At 36.0% G+C, this 12,845-nt stretch overlaps 1 protein-coding gene across 2 annotated transcripts in view; it reads right to left on the bottom strand.

Annotated features, from left to right (window-relative positions):
• ADCY1 (adenylate cyclase 1) overlaps positions 1-12,845 on the bottom strand; it is a 161,784-nt gene that overhangs the window by 18,087 nt on the left and 130,852 nt on the right. For both annotated transcript variants that reach the window (XM_036401820.2, XM_036401822.2), the window contains 4 exons: positions 11,010-11,266; positions 10,280-10,406; positions 1,323-1,439; positions 34-180 (listed from right to left, as the gene is read on the bottom strand). In XM_036401820.2, coding sequence (XP_036257713.1) covers positions 34-180; positions 1,323-1,439; positions 10,280-10,406; positions 11,010-11,266 — 648 coding nt within the window. The remainder of the gene's footprint in view (positions 1-33; positions 181-1,322; positions 1,440-10,279; positions 10,407-11,009; positions 11,267-12,845) is intronic.

Genomic DNA, 12,845 nt, shown 5'->3' with positions numbered 1-12,845 from the left:
GTATGGTCAAAAGACAAAGTGTTTAGACCTTACCTCATCAAAATCAGCAATAATTTCATTTAACAGGCGTAAACATTCCACTCCCATATTATTGCCATCCAGTTCGATGTAGAAATCATTGAAATTTGGGATGGAAGCAAACATCACTCCCACTTGTGAATATGACTGATAATAAAGGTCCTGTAGTTCATAAGCAGATGTAATGTTTATTTTAAAAGATTAATCTAAATTAAACATCATTATTACATTACTTATTCTACTGCTAAGCAATAGCTAGGACAAAGGCCATCAGTTTTTCTAGAGAGAAAACCAGACTTCTTAAAATAATGTTGAAAGATATCCTCACTTAAGACCACAATAGAAAATTAACACCTAAGGTATTAAAACAATTTAAAACAACGTAGGGGTTATTTTCTGTTTAGACATAGAAGCAGTGAGCTTCTAAAATTTGGACAAAGTTTTAACAATTATAGAACATTTATTGTACAAGAAAAATAATTATGTTTTCTCAATCTTGTTTTATAAGCAAAATAAGAGATGGACCAATTTTATCCTGTGGTCCATAACTGGCCTCACTCCTTCAAGTTTTTCCATGTGTTGTGGAGTCCTATATAATATAATATAATGCTGTTCTGTATGGTAACGTTTCTGCTTAAAAATTTGGAAGGCTCAAAGAAAGCAAAATAACTCTTCTGTGGTTCAAATAGTTTGACCCAAAGTCTCAATAACAGTATCATGGATATTACAGCTACTCCAATGCTGAAGGCTTTCAGATGACCAGAAGGACTCTCTTAAGAGAAGACCATAAGGCCTTCTTGAACCAACTTATTGAGCCACTGCAGCCTTTTATGTTAATCTGAGTCTTCCTTAGGCATGTAGAATTCTCTGTTTTTAACTTTAAATAGATGGTTTTGGTAATGGTAGCATACTTTCCAGAACTAGAGTGGTTAATACATAAAAGTCTGGCAGTTCATGCACTTCACCATTCAGAACCAAACTGAGCTCATGCAATACTGTGATAAATTCCAATATCCTACATTGATTGGGAAATGAAAAAAGTGATTTACATGCAGGTACTTGGTTACATTGATATTGAATGACAACTTTCCCTTATTCTGAATTGTATTAAAATTCTTCAGAGAAGGAGGACCATACAGCAAAAGAAATAATCTCAAACTAATTCTTGAATGCAAATTTTTACAAAACTACTATTTTTACATGAGCAAAGTTTTTTCCAAGCCATTATTGAAAACATACAATTGTAAGGTGGCCCAAGCAACACAGGCCCATACAGCATGTATTTAAATTTTATCTTGGTTTACCATATTTCTTGGATTAGACATAAGAAAATGCTGTGCAACATGGGCTGGCAACAGGTTGAAAAGAATTCTTTTATTATCCAGCTTGACTCTCTCCATATCATCTCTCTCTTCTTCTGCCTGTTGGAATAGAGGAGAAGAAAAACCTTTACAAAAAACCAAAAACTTAGCTGAGCCTATTTATATTTATTCATCCTTTGGAATTAAAATGAACAAAATGTAGAGTAGCAATCTAGATTGAGAACAGTTCTCCTGTACCATGTTTCTACATTAGGCAAAATCCCTTTAAATCCTTGGTAAGGTAATGTCTCTCAGCTGTTTTCAGTGTTTGATCAGCTGAGTGTATTGGTATCTTCTATAGTTCTCGGTTCTTTTAAATAGAAATTTGATATGTTTACAGAGTAAATCAGAATAATCCCACTTAAATCACATTGGCATTGGAGGCCAATTACTTCCCAGGTAGTTCAATACAGTGACAGCAGTATTTGATCCATCTTTCAGACAAAAGAAGCCAATGAGAATCTCCAGTGTTTAAAGCAAACCTATGCACTTTGCAGTAAAATTGAAACAAATCTGATAAGACTATAGATTTAACAGAGAAAAAGAATTTAAAATTGAGCATCCTTAAGAATGATGTACAAATTAAAAAAAGTAATATAAAAATATTTAACATTTCTAGAGAATGTTTTAGTTATGCTGGTGTTTGTCATGAAAATATATATAGTTCCTTCACAACAGAAATTCTGTTATTGATGTGAATGACAGCATTCAGAAAGAGTGCTTAGGAGTTAACATATCTGAGGTCCCTAACCCAAGATTTGGGCATCTTATTACAAGTGCTTGACTTACAGCGTTAGTGTGAGTCATATAGGAGGAAATTATTCTAAAAATCAGACCCCTTATTTGAAAAATATTGAATATCTAGGAGTCTCATTTGGGACTTCTAGGTTTGCAAATTCCAGCCTAGTCTTTCATAGATTCATTTGCAAAATTACTTTACTGGCATTTGCTCCTTGTTCTTAGAGTGACTTTTGGCCTCACACTGATTTCAATTAGAAAACACTTGATCAGTATTATATTCATCTCACAGAAATCATAGCTTATTCTTTGTTCGTCAGTCACACACAGAAATAATCTACTGTGATCCCAATGTGATTTTGTTTATGTAATTACAGTCAGTAGAAGACTGGAAAGCCAGATTCTCAGGCATTGTTGAGAAACCCCAGTCACATAAATCATTAATGAACCTGTTCTAATCTTTCTTGGTGTCCAATTTATATCTGAAATTTGGTATCCTGATCTATTACAAAGTCCACATAATTTCTCAGTATCCATTACTATTTAAGTAGGAGAAAACCAGTCACCTTGCTTTTGTATAGTCTAAAAATATTATTTCATGTGAATTTTTTTCCAGGTAGCTAAGTTTTGTTTTCCATGATGAAACTTAGGAAAAAAACATTTTTATTCAGGTTACACAGTCTGTTTAGCCTGCAGTTTATTCTGTATTTTAAAATTTCTTTACAAGTAGAAAGAGTTCTGAAAGAGAACTGATTTCATAAACATAAATTCTTTAGGAATTGTTGCCTTTTAAAATAAATTCTCACCTCCTATTCTAATTTGGGTAATAAGAAACAAACCTGTTCTAGAGGTGAAATATCAGTAAACTTTAAATAGCAATTAAGTTTTGCAAGAAATATACCTGAAGCTTTTATTCTAACTATCTATTTCCTGTTTGTGAGCTGTTTTCTTGACACTTATTTTGCTGTTTAAATTTCACATGCTCTTTTCTTAAAATATCCTTCCCCTATTTGGTGGTATAAGTCTGACTTACTGTTTTCTATAAACATGTGAAATGGCCTCTGGCATTTAGTTTAACTGTTGGAATTTAAATGTTTTAACAGGAAAAAGAAAAAGGTTCTTTGGCTGAAAATCCAAAGCAAGCTTGCAACTCCATTTTACATCACACTGGAACAAGGAAAATTTTATTCTGACAACAGCAAATAGGTTTGGGAACTGAATTGATGATCTTAATAAAATATCCCTTCTGATCTTCCTTATCCATTCCTCTATTTTTTAAACAAGAAATTTTGTTGTTGCTTTCTTCCTAGGAATGTTAAGGTTCTCATTTAACCTACCAATACAATATGGGCAGAATGCCTTCCTAAAGAACAATACTCTTTTGAGTCAAGGTGTGGAGATTTCTAAGCTAATCAAAAGAATCAAGTAGGTAAGTGGAGTAATCAGTTTGGTGCATTGTATGGGTAGTAATGTTGCTCAATCACTGGCAGCTGTTCATTTCTGGTGTGGAAATGTGTGATGAAATCTGCCTTGCCCAACTGTGGACCAAACTCTTCATTTTGGAAGAAATTATTGAAAAGATTCTCCAATACATCCATCATTATGTATGAACCATGACAAAACTTTCAGAGTAAATAACACCCGTGACTAAGAAGTAGAGAACTGAGCTCTTGAGTGAAGAGCTAATGGCTCAAATCAAGCTATCAGAGTCATGTCTGAGGTGGCGGCAAATTCATCTAAGATCAGGGAAAGGCATTAATGATGCCACTGTTGCTAATGATAGAATGCTACATTTTCAACACACCTAACAAGTGTCTCTTCCCTTTTTGGATGCAAAACTGTTAACTACAATTTTGGATCTGAGAGGGTTCAGTTGCCAAAAATGAGATTGTGGGAAAAAGACTTGACCTAAAATTAAAGATAACAGTATGGAAAATATAGGGGGAAGTATGGTTGCTGCTCTCTGGATGGAACACAGTCAGCACACCCAAATTTCCATGCATAGTACAATCTAGGGGGAACTAAATGGAGAGTGGAGTGGAGTGGAGTGGAGTGGAGTGGAGTGGAGTGGAGTGGAGTGGAGTGGAGTGGAGTGGAGTGGAGTGGAGTGGAGTGGGACACTGCAACCAGGCTCTGTTGAAACGCTTGGAGAAGAGGGTACTTGGTGGTACTTTTTAGTTAATAGGCCACGCAGCAGCTGGAAGCCTAGGGAGATAAAGGAAGATGTCCCGCTATTGAATCAGCAGCTATGGCACAATTACCCTCCTTGGATTGACACATATCCCTATCCTAAGGTTATGTCTGATGCTACACCGATGTTATCTGCCTCCAAAGCATGACCACCCCTCACTGAGTAATATGTATGACTAATGTCACTCAGGCTTTGCATAAATGTAAAGAAGAATTAAGAAAGGAGAGAAGACTCCATTGTAACTGCTGGGCTTAGGTGGTAGGCTGAACCTCTCTTCTCCCCCGTATGGACACCTATGGGGTAAGAAGTGTACTCTAGTGAAGTGAACTGCACTCCGATCTAGCAGACCACTCCATGAAGGGTGCCCATGGCCGGAGGTGATGGCAGACTGCTTAAGCAACAGGATCTCAGCTTTCCTGAGTCATGGTCAGACTAATCAAACACTAAGGGTTTGAGAAAATCTTCATTTTCACATGAAAAACTCCTAACAACATGGGAAGTCCTTGAATAATATCATGATAATTCTGTGATTCATGGTGGGTAATGATAGGAAACCCAAATTAGAGGGAAAATATGCTAACAGAAGAACAAGGAGAGTGCTCTTACTTTTTTGTTCCATGAACTATTTGAGGCCAAGCACCTCCTAGCTAAAAGAGAGAGAGAGGAGTGCACTCTCTCCATCTGTTCCGGGAGAAATTTGTGCTGATAATACTCAGGTGGGGCAGTGCAGTGTCCTGAAAACTAAGCTGTATTAGCCCTGCCTGATCTAGCTCCAGAACTAGAAGCAAAACATTCATGGAATTAGCATAGCATTCCTTCTGATTTATTTTCTCATGCTGAAAAGAAGAGGCACATTATCTTAGACCACACACTGGGTCAATACTGCTGTATTGTTCCTGGTACCCAAGATGGAGTCTCTGCATGGACTGCACTTAAACCATCCACATACTATGCCTAACATCCTGCTTTATTATTGAAGTAATATGTTAGGAATATGAACTGAAGTGTGCCTTCTCTGCTACTACTGCACAGAGCTTGAGTATTTATTCTCTTGCCTTGCACTCTTGCCTAAGACAGCTCTCATTTATTCAATTCCTCAGGAGCTGCTTGGGGAAAGAGGAAATGTCTTCTTGCATCTCTCACAAGGGAAGATAAAGGAGGGAAGGTGAAGTAAAAAAAGACTTTGGTCATATTCAAGAGTGAGGACTCTGAAACTATCCCATCAAAGAGATAATATAGGAGGGAAGTAAGCCAATTACTGGTATTTTCTGGACCTTTTCCTAGCTTCCTGCTTTCTGCCTTTCAGGGAAGTGCAATGAAAACTGTCCTTCCTCCTTGTCACTCATGAGCTTCTAATGCCTACTCTTGAGCAGCTGTGATTAGAGGATGCATAGGCATCATTCTTTCTCAGGAAAAACAGACACTAGGAAAGGAGAAGGAGTACTTGGGGCTGAAAGATTAAAATAGCACAGATCACAGGCATTTACATTCCTGGTGGGAATATTATCCAAACAGCTAAATGGCATTTAAACCTTCATCTATTTGACCCTATTCCCATTGGTTAATTAAGGAAAGCTGACAGGATGATATTTATGCAATAGCTACTAGCTCAAAAAACAAGACAGATTATTGTGAAAATAAACAAGAAAGAAAGTGCATTGGCATGACCAATAGAATTTTTCACATTGTGCTGTTCGCTTATACCTATTTGGTATTTGTGGCAGCTAGGTCATTTTGTGGAACCCAACTGTATTTGCAGAGCTGCAGTATTTAAAAGCAGGCTTTATTTCTGCACTGGAAATGGTGACAGAATTTAAAATATTTTTATTACTATGACTTTTTATATCAATCTAACTAACCTCTACTGCATTTTACATAGTTACACATGATCCTACAGTTTTTACAATGTTGGTAAGTGGTTACCCATCCTCTGTCTGGGAAGTGGTCTGAACAGTTTTATCACCTGAAAGTTTAATAAGCCTAAAAATGCTGTAGAATGGTCACTGACTAAATAGATACCACATGAGAATACAGTTTCAAGATTCAGTTAAAAAGAAGCTGAGCACCAATGCCATGAGAATCTCTTTTTTTGCACCTGAAGATGGCACTACATCCACAGGGAACAAACACATCACACTACTTTTGTAGCACCAGGTTTTTGAGTGGAAGTGCTAAGACACCTGGTGAGTCTTGCCTGTAGGCTGTAAAATTCTTATTTCTTGCGAGTGTAATGGGCTAGAAAAGACAGCAGAATGATATTCTGGTATTCCCTAAAGAATGCACCAATTGAATGTATCAAATGAAGTCATATAATTGTATTATTCTTGTTTTCCTCCCATGACAAATCCTAGGTGAGTGAGCAACTACATTTTTTGGTAGTTTTAGGATATTCCTGAATTCCTTACTTTTTTTTCCCCTCCCAGTTCTGTTAAATAATTTGCATACTAAAAAGTGATTATCAGTCACAAATAAGTAAAATCTCCTATATTTGCTATTCATAGTTATTGTCATATGACAAACAGAGAGTTACACAATAATGTTATGCAGAAAATTAAATTCTCCTCCCACTGCCTATTAAAAATATCAAGAAAACAACCAACAGATATTTTCTGAAAATACTGTGATATTCAGAAAAGTTAAATCTGGCACAGAAAAAAAAATATATAGCAAATCAACAAGAGACTATAACACTACTGATTGGTGAACAGAAGTTACAAATATAAATGTTTTAACAACATATCATCCATAAAAAAGTATTTTTCCATGCAATGTACATAAATTCTACTGTATTATCACTGTTCTGATAATGCAGCCTAGATGAGTGGAAGTCGGATTAACTTGTCTTGAAACTGTGTAATTTTTCTTAATCAGTTTTTCTTGTTTGAAACTGCTCTTCTTCAAAGTACTTTTTTTTCCCCTGATGGGGTGAAAAAAAATGTGTTGAATTATGTTTTCCTCAGACCTTAGCACAGACCACTGGATATGTATCTATGTATTCCTATGATTAGTTTTGGGGTACTTTCACGGTTTAAAGTATAATTTAGTAGTACTGGACTGTTGTTCATGATGCAATAAAAGAAGTTATCTATGAAATCCTTTTTATTACAGTTTATGCCACAAATGCTTTTATTCATCTGAGAACATTTTTTACAGGATTAGCCCAATAATGAATGTTACTAAAAGTATGCAAACAAAGTGCTTGAAGCTTCCAGAAATTTGTCTGAAATTCCCCCAGATGTGAGCCAGCAATTGAAAAGCTTCCTAAAATGACAGGAATATCTTCACACAGCAGGGACTGGCTACTAGAAGATGTAAATCTACATTTAGCATTTGGTTCATTCAATTCAGTGTTTGGACAAAGAAACAGCACACTCACTTTGCAAAACAGAAAATCTCCATAGATCCTGTGCACTAAGTCAATGGTCTTTCTAAAACTTCTGTTACCAGAAATATAACCAAGTTAAGCCAACATGGTTTAACAGTAAGTAGTACTATGGCTGTAGAGAAACATGACCAAGACTGCTTTTAGCCTTATAGAAGGCTCCTGCAGTGCAGCAGCTACAGAAAACTGGCTCTTATTTGTCACCTCTTAAAGGCTGCTGAACAATTAGTGGCCTGGAGTTTTCTAACTACTCAAAGGCAGTTTTAACATATAGATATTTCTAATAAACAATGTTCCCTGAACCTAGCAAGTTCAAAGACCATGTTCTGGGGTTTTTTGGTTTTTTTTGCTTATTCATTTGAATGGGTAAGCAAAAGAACAACTTCTGTAACATCCATCATGGACAGCACTCCTGGTTGTTATGACAATTAGACCTTGGACTCAGTATCATTTACAACCAATACACAGAGTGGAAAGCAGAACAGAATTTCTTTTAACGTGTTATCCACTATTACTTACTGTACAGAGAATAGATCTTCCACTTGGAAAGGAGAAGATGAAAGGTATATGCCTAGATAATCTAAGAGGCCAAGAATATAATCATTGAAATAATAATAATTTGAAATCAGCATACTGATTTCAAAGAATGCTAGTTATGTTGATCCCTAAATTCTGAATTTTCTACCTAAACGGATTTTTTCCTTTCTCATTATTATCACACAAACCTCACACACAAGGTGGCACCACATACATCTCTGATTTACAATTGAAAAGATCTGAAAATGGCATTTGGTTTTCTCAGATGAAAAACACTTTTTGAAATGGTACCTGAAAATGCCGGTGGACAATCCTGAAATTTCACGTCTCTTATCTCCTCTTACTGTCCCTTGGAGAAAGTGCACAATGGTTTTAACAATAGTGATGATGACTAGGTATTTTTATGTAACTTGTCTCTAAGAAAACAGAAAAAGTCCATATTTCTTCCTTTACCACTGTCCAAGTCCAGGTCTGGTCTTTCATTAGAAAACCATGCCATACTCCTGTACTCCAATTTTTTTAACTGATTAATTGCTAATTAAAAGCTAACTTAAAACTAAGAATCTTTAAGCAGTACTTCCATTAGGGATTCACAATTTGCCATGCAAGTTGCAGTTGCTGAAATGATGAAAAGTATTTAAGATGCTGAAACTCTCTCTTGTTCCACTGAAAGGTCACAGGATAGCAGAAACTGGTACATTACTGCACTGCTACTCTATTTCAGGGCTAGGAATAACATACAGAAGGTTTTGTATTAATAGATCAGATGGCACTCACTTCCGCTATGTGCCAACCCATATCAAATTAGAGACCATCCATCAAGGCAGGTGCTGAACTGAATTTCAAAATCAGGCAATCTTTTTTTTCCATCTGCAAATTGTATTTGGCACCACAGCAAAGAGAAACTAGTAACAGTTTATCCAAAACAACCTTCTGAGGCTAACATTCACAGCAGTTATCAATACTAAAGGTCATAGGACAAAAATTAAATTGAATGATTACACTCAGTTGAACTGTACAGAGTTGAGAGAAATTATTGAACAAGATAATCTTAAAGCATAAAAAAAGGGAACACAGTCTTGGACATCAAGTCAAACAAGAAATCCCCCCACAGCTTAACTGCTAGATGGAAAAACTTTTCAAGCAGAAGACAATAGAACTAAGTCATAACTGATTTCTCCATTTTATGTAATACAGTGGAGCCAGGGATATGTTCCAGTCAACCAGTAACCCATGTGTTCCAGTCTTATTATGTTATGTGTAAAAGCAAGCACTATAATGATTTAAATGGTCCTCTTGACAAAATAATTAACAGGGTGCAGGTGAGAACAGGTGTGTAAGTTTGGAAAACTTCCAAATTCCACCAAATAAACTTACATATTCAACTTTCTCCTTCCCTTGGGTGCCAGTTTATAACACTTTGGAGGTGGGAATTAGACTGCTGAGAGGTGTGACAGGAGGTAGACATATCCTGATGACCATGTTATGGCTAATATAATCTCTATAGGTTTTTGCTGTGTCTATGATAGTTAGGAAACATATTTTCAAAAATGGTCCCTGCACTTGGTATCTAAATAAATTTCTGATCTCCCTCTGGGAAAGAGTTCCATAGTTTCTTTTTATAATATAGGTTTAAATATTTCGTTTTATCAGTTTTACCTGCTTCTTTTCAGTTTACCTGAATATTTACCTGATTTACTTTCACTCCTTTTTGTAATATAAGATAAAAATTCCCATGGATTTAATTTCTTTATCTCAAATTTATATTGTTAACAGTTTATTCCTAATGCATCTTAGATATAAATATATTGTTTGACTAATGATATACTGGAGCAACTGCTAAGAAACAAAAAAAATCACTTCTCCAGGAAAAATGAATTGTATAGATCTGTGGAAAGAAAGCTGTAAAATAATCTTTCACTGTGAACCCCAAAAGACATGAAAAAGTTTGTGTCTGAGTCCAAGTAATTTGTCCTGAAAGTATTTGAAAACCAATTTAAAAAGTCAGACAATATTTTGTGTGCATGGATACTATGAAGTCCTGTGATTTACCTGCACTGCCCAGAGGTAGTCCAGGCGCAGTTTCAAGTCCACCTGTCTTGAATGCAGTGCTAAAGCACAAGAAAATAGCAAAATAGCTAGTATTGGTTCATAGCCACGCATGTAAAAGGAGCCGCCCCTTAAAAAGACGAAGAAAATAAATGTGTTATTCCACGTCTAATACCTAACACTGCACATTTAATATCAGATCCTTAGTTTAGAACACATGGGTACCTCCTAATCACTAGGCTCATCTGAGCAGGGAGATGGGTGAGAGTACATTTGACCACTGCATCACACCAACATGCAACTCTTGAGGATTTTTAGATGCTATGCATTATTGTAATGTGTGTGCATGTTTTTAATTAGAAATTATAAAAACATTGAAAAGCTCAAAAGCTTTATTGAAATTGCGATTGATTGAGGGCTGCTGAAATATGGCAGTTAAGTTTTTAACTGTGTTTTTCTATTCCATAGGATAGCTAGACTGCAGAGTGTTCAGCTGGGGTACATTAGTATAAAACTACAGAACAATGGGGCAACAGTTGCCAGCTCCCAAAAGCTGCTCCCCTGTTGATGGATGTTAGTAGGTCCTACAATTGTTGGGGAAAGGATGACTGATGTGTTTCTTATGCTCTACTCCTAGGCAGCACTGAACACTAGAGGACAATTCAGAAATAAGTAGTCAATGTGTGACTATCTATAGAAAATTACCCGTTGCTTAATTTTGCAAGATACCTACCCCACTGCTTTTCTGTAACCACTGAGTTCCAGAATAACTATGTACAAAATTGTAACAAAAAGCAGGAGAATAATTTTTGGCAAGGAAGATACACGTAGAAATATTGCCAAGGTGAGAGTCCCCACTACACAGGAAAGGAAAGCATAGTGGGCTGTGTCACATGGAAGTTCATTCATTGTTTTATTTGTTCCACCAGGAGAAATTATAACTATTGAGCTGCTGGAATTGGTATTCCAAACCCAAGGCATGCAGCCAACCTAGAAAAGACAGGAGAGGTGAGAAGGGAAGAATGTTAAATATGAAATAAACAGAAATGTAGTTGCTATGGAGGCTGACTGTAGTTCATTGCTAATTGGAAAAAATATGCCTGTGGAGTTCCCACTATGCTCAATGCTGTATTAAAATCTCCTTTTCCTGCAATGCTCCACTGAGTTTTAGGGGAAAGACACAATTTGTTAATTAGATGCCAATAAGGGCAACCAATTGAAGTGTGGGCTTAGTTGAATAGTTTCCCTCTCAGTGTTCCAACCTAAGAGATTCTCAAGCCAGGATATTCCTGCAAAATTAAGGAACTTCAGTTAACATTTTATTTGGCCATGCAGGTGAAAAAGGCTCTTTTACAGAGCACAGAGATAAATTATTGTTTTGCTGACTATGTAAATCACATAAACTTCAATTACTTAAATACAAAATAAAATATTTTATTGAGTGAAAAACTAAACACAACATCTTTTCCCATGTCACAGCTACTTCTGCTGTCACATATGTTTCAAATAAAAGGACTCATCTTTAATTACCCCTGTCATTTCATTATCCAAGGAGTTCCATTTCCTTCTTATGCTAGGAAATAAAATTTTTTCATATATCTCTTATGGGAAATTTGGGGAAATCTAACCTGCTTTTCCTAAAGACAATGTCATGTACATATCTCAGAGCTGTTACCCAAGGAAGAGAGGAATTTTTAGCAAATAGTGCAAGTCCCTAGAGCTCCAGTTTTAACTGCAGTCCAACCTTCACCCCTTACAAAGGAAAAGGATAAGAGTTATTATAAGTAGGGGAGAGTGGGATTGTAGTGTGAAATTGATTTAACAGGCACCATCACATAAGCCCTGCCCTGTACTTAAACATCTCTTTTGAAGGGCATTATAAGACCTTTTTATTTCATCCCAACCACTGACAATGAAATTTTATAGCATGTTGTAAAGTAACTGACATCCTGAAGGGTGATCAAACCATGTATTTTAGAAGGGGTTGTATTAACTTAAAAAGTTGAGACATAATACATAAATAAATGTGAGTTAAACTCATAATAGGTAACACTATGAAATGAGATTGGGAACGTGAAATGAAAAATCCCTTTTAATAGTATTTTGTTCAATATCCTTAAAAATGCTTTCATAAAATTATCCAAAAACATACACATGCATGAGGGATTCATCAGTGATCTGGAATTCACTCAGGAAAATATCATCTGTTATACAACCAGTAGTGGAACGTCAACATCTAGCTCTTCTGACAGATGACAATTCTAGAGGCATTACTTTGCAGGAACTAATAATTTCTACTGATTAAACGTTTCTACTTAGGTTATAAGTTATTTTTGTTCAGGAATGAATTATGTTCTAAGTTGTAACTGAATGATCATTCCCTTATTGGAGGTCAGAACTTCTGAATTCTAATTTGTTTTCCACTGTTGTTCAGCACTGCCTTAGGGCTTACGATGTCTATTTCTCATTCTCACTAACTTTAAGTGGCAGAAATGGTGCTTGTTTCACTTGGTCAAAGTAAGGGTCAGATCTGTGGAGGCTGATTCACAAAGGTTTTAGCTGTAATAAC

Source organism: Molothrus ater, chromosome 1 (assembly GCF_012460135.2).
Source record: "Molothrus ater isolate BHLD 08-10-18 breed brown headed cowbird chromosome 1, BPBGC_Mater_1.1, whole genome shotgun sequence".
Taxonomy (NCBI): domain Eukaryota; kingdom Metazoa; phylum Chordata; class Aves; order Passeriformes; family Icteridae; genus Molothrus; species Molothrus ater.
The sequence above is the reverse complement of the archived record's forward strand: the minus strand, read 5'-3'. Positions and strand labels throughout refer to the sequence as shown.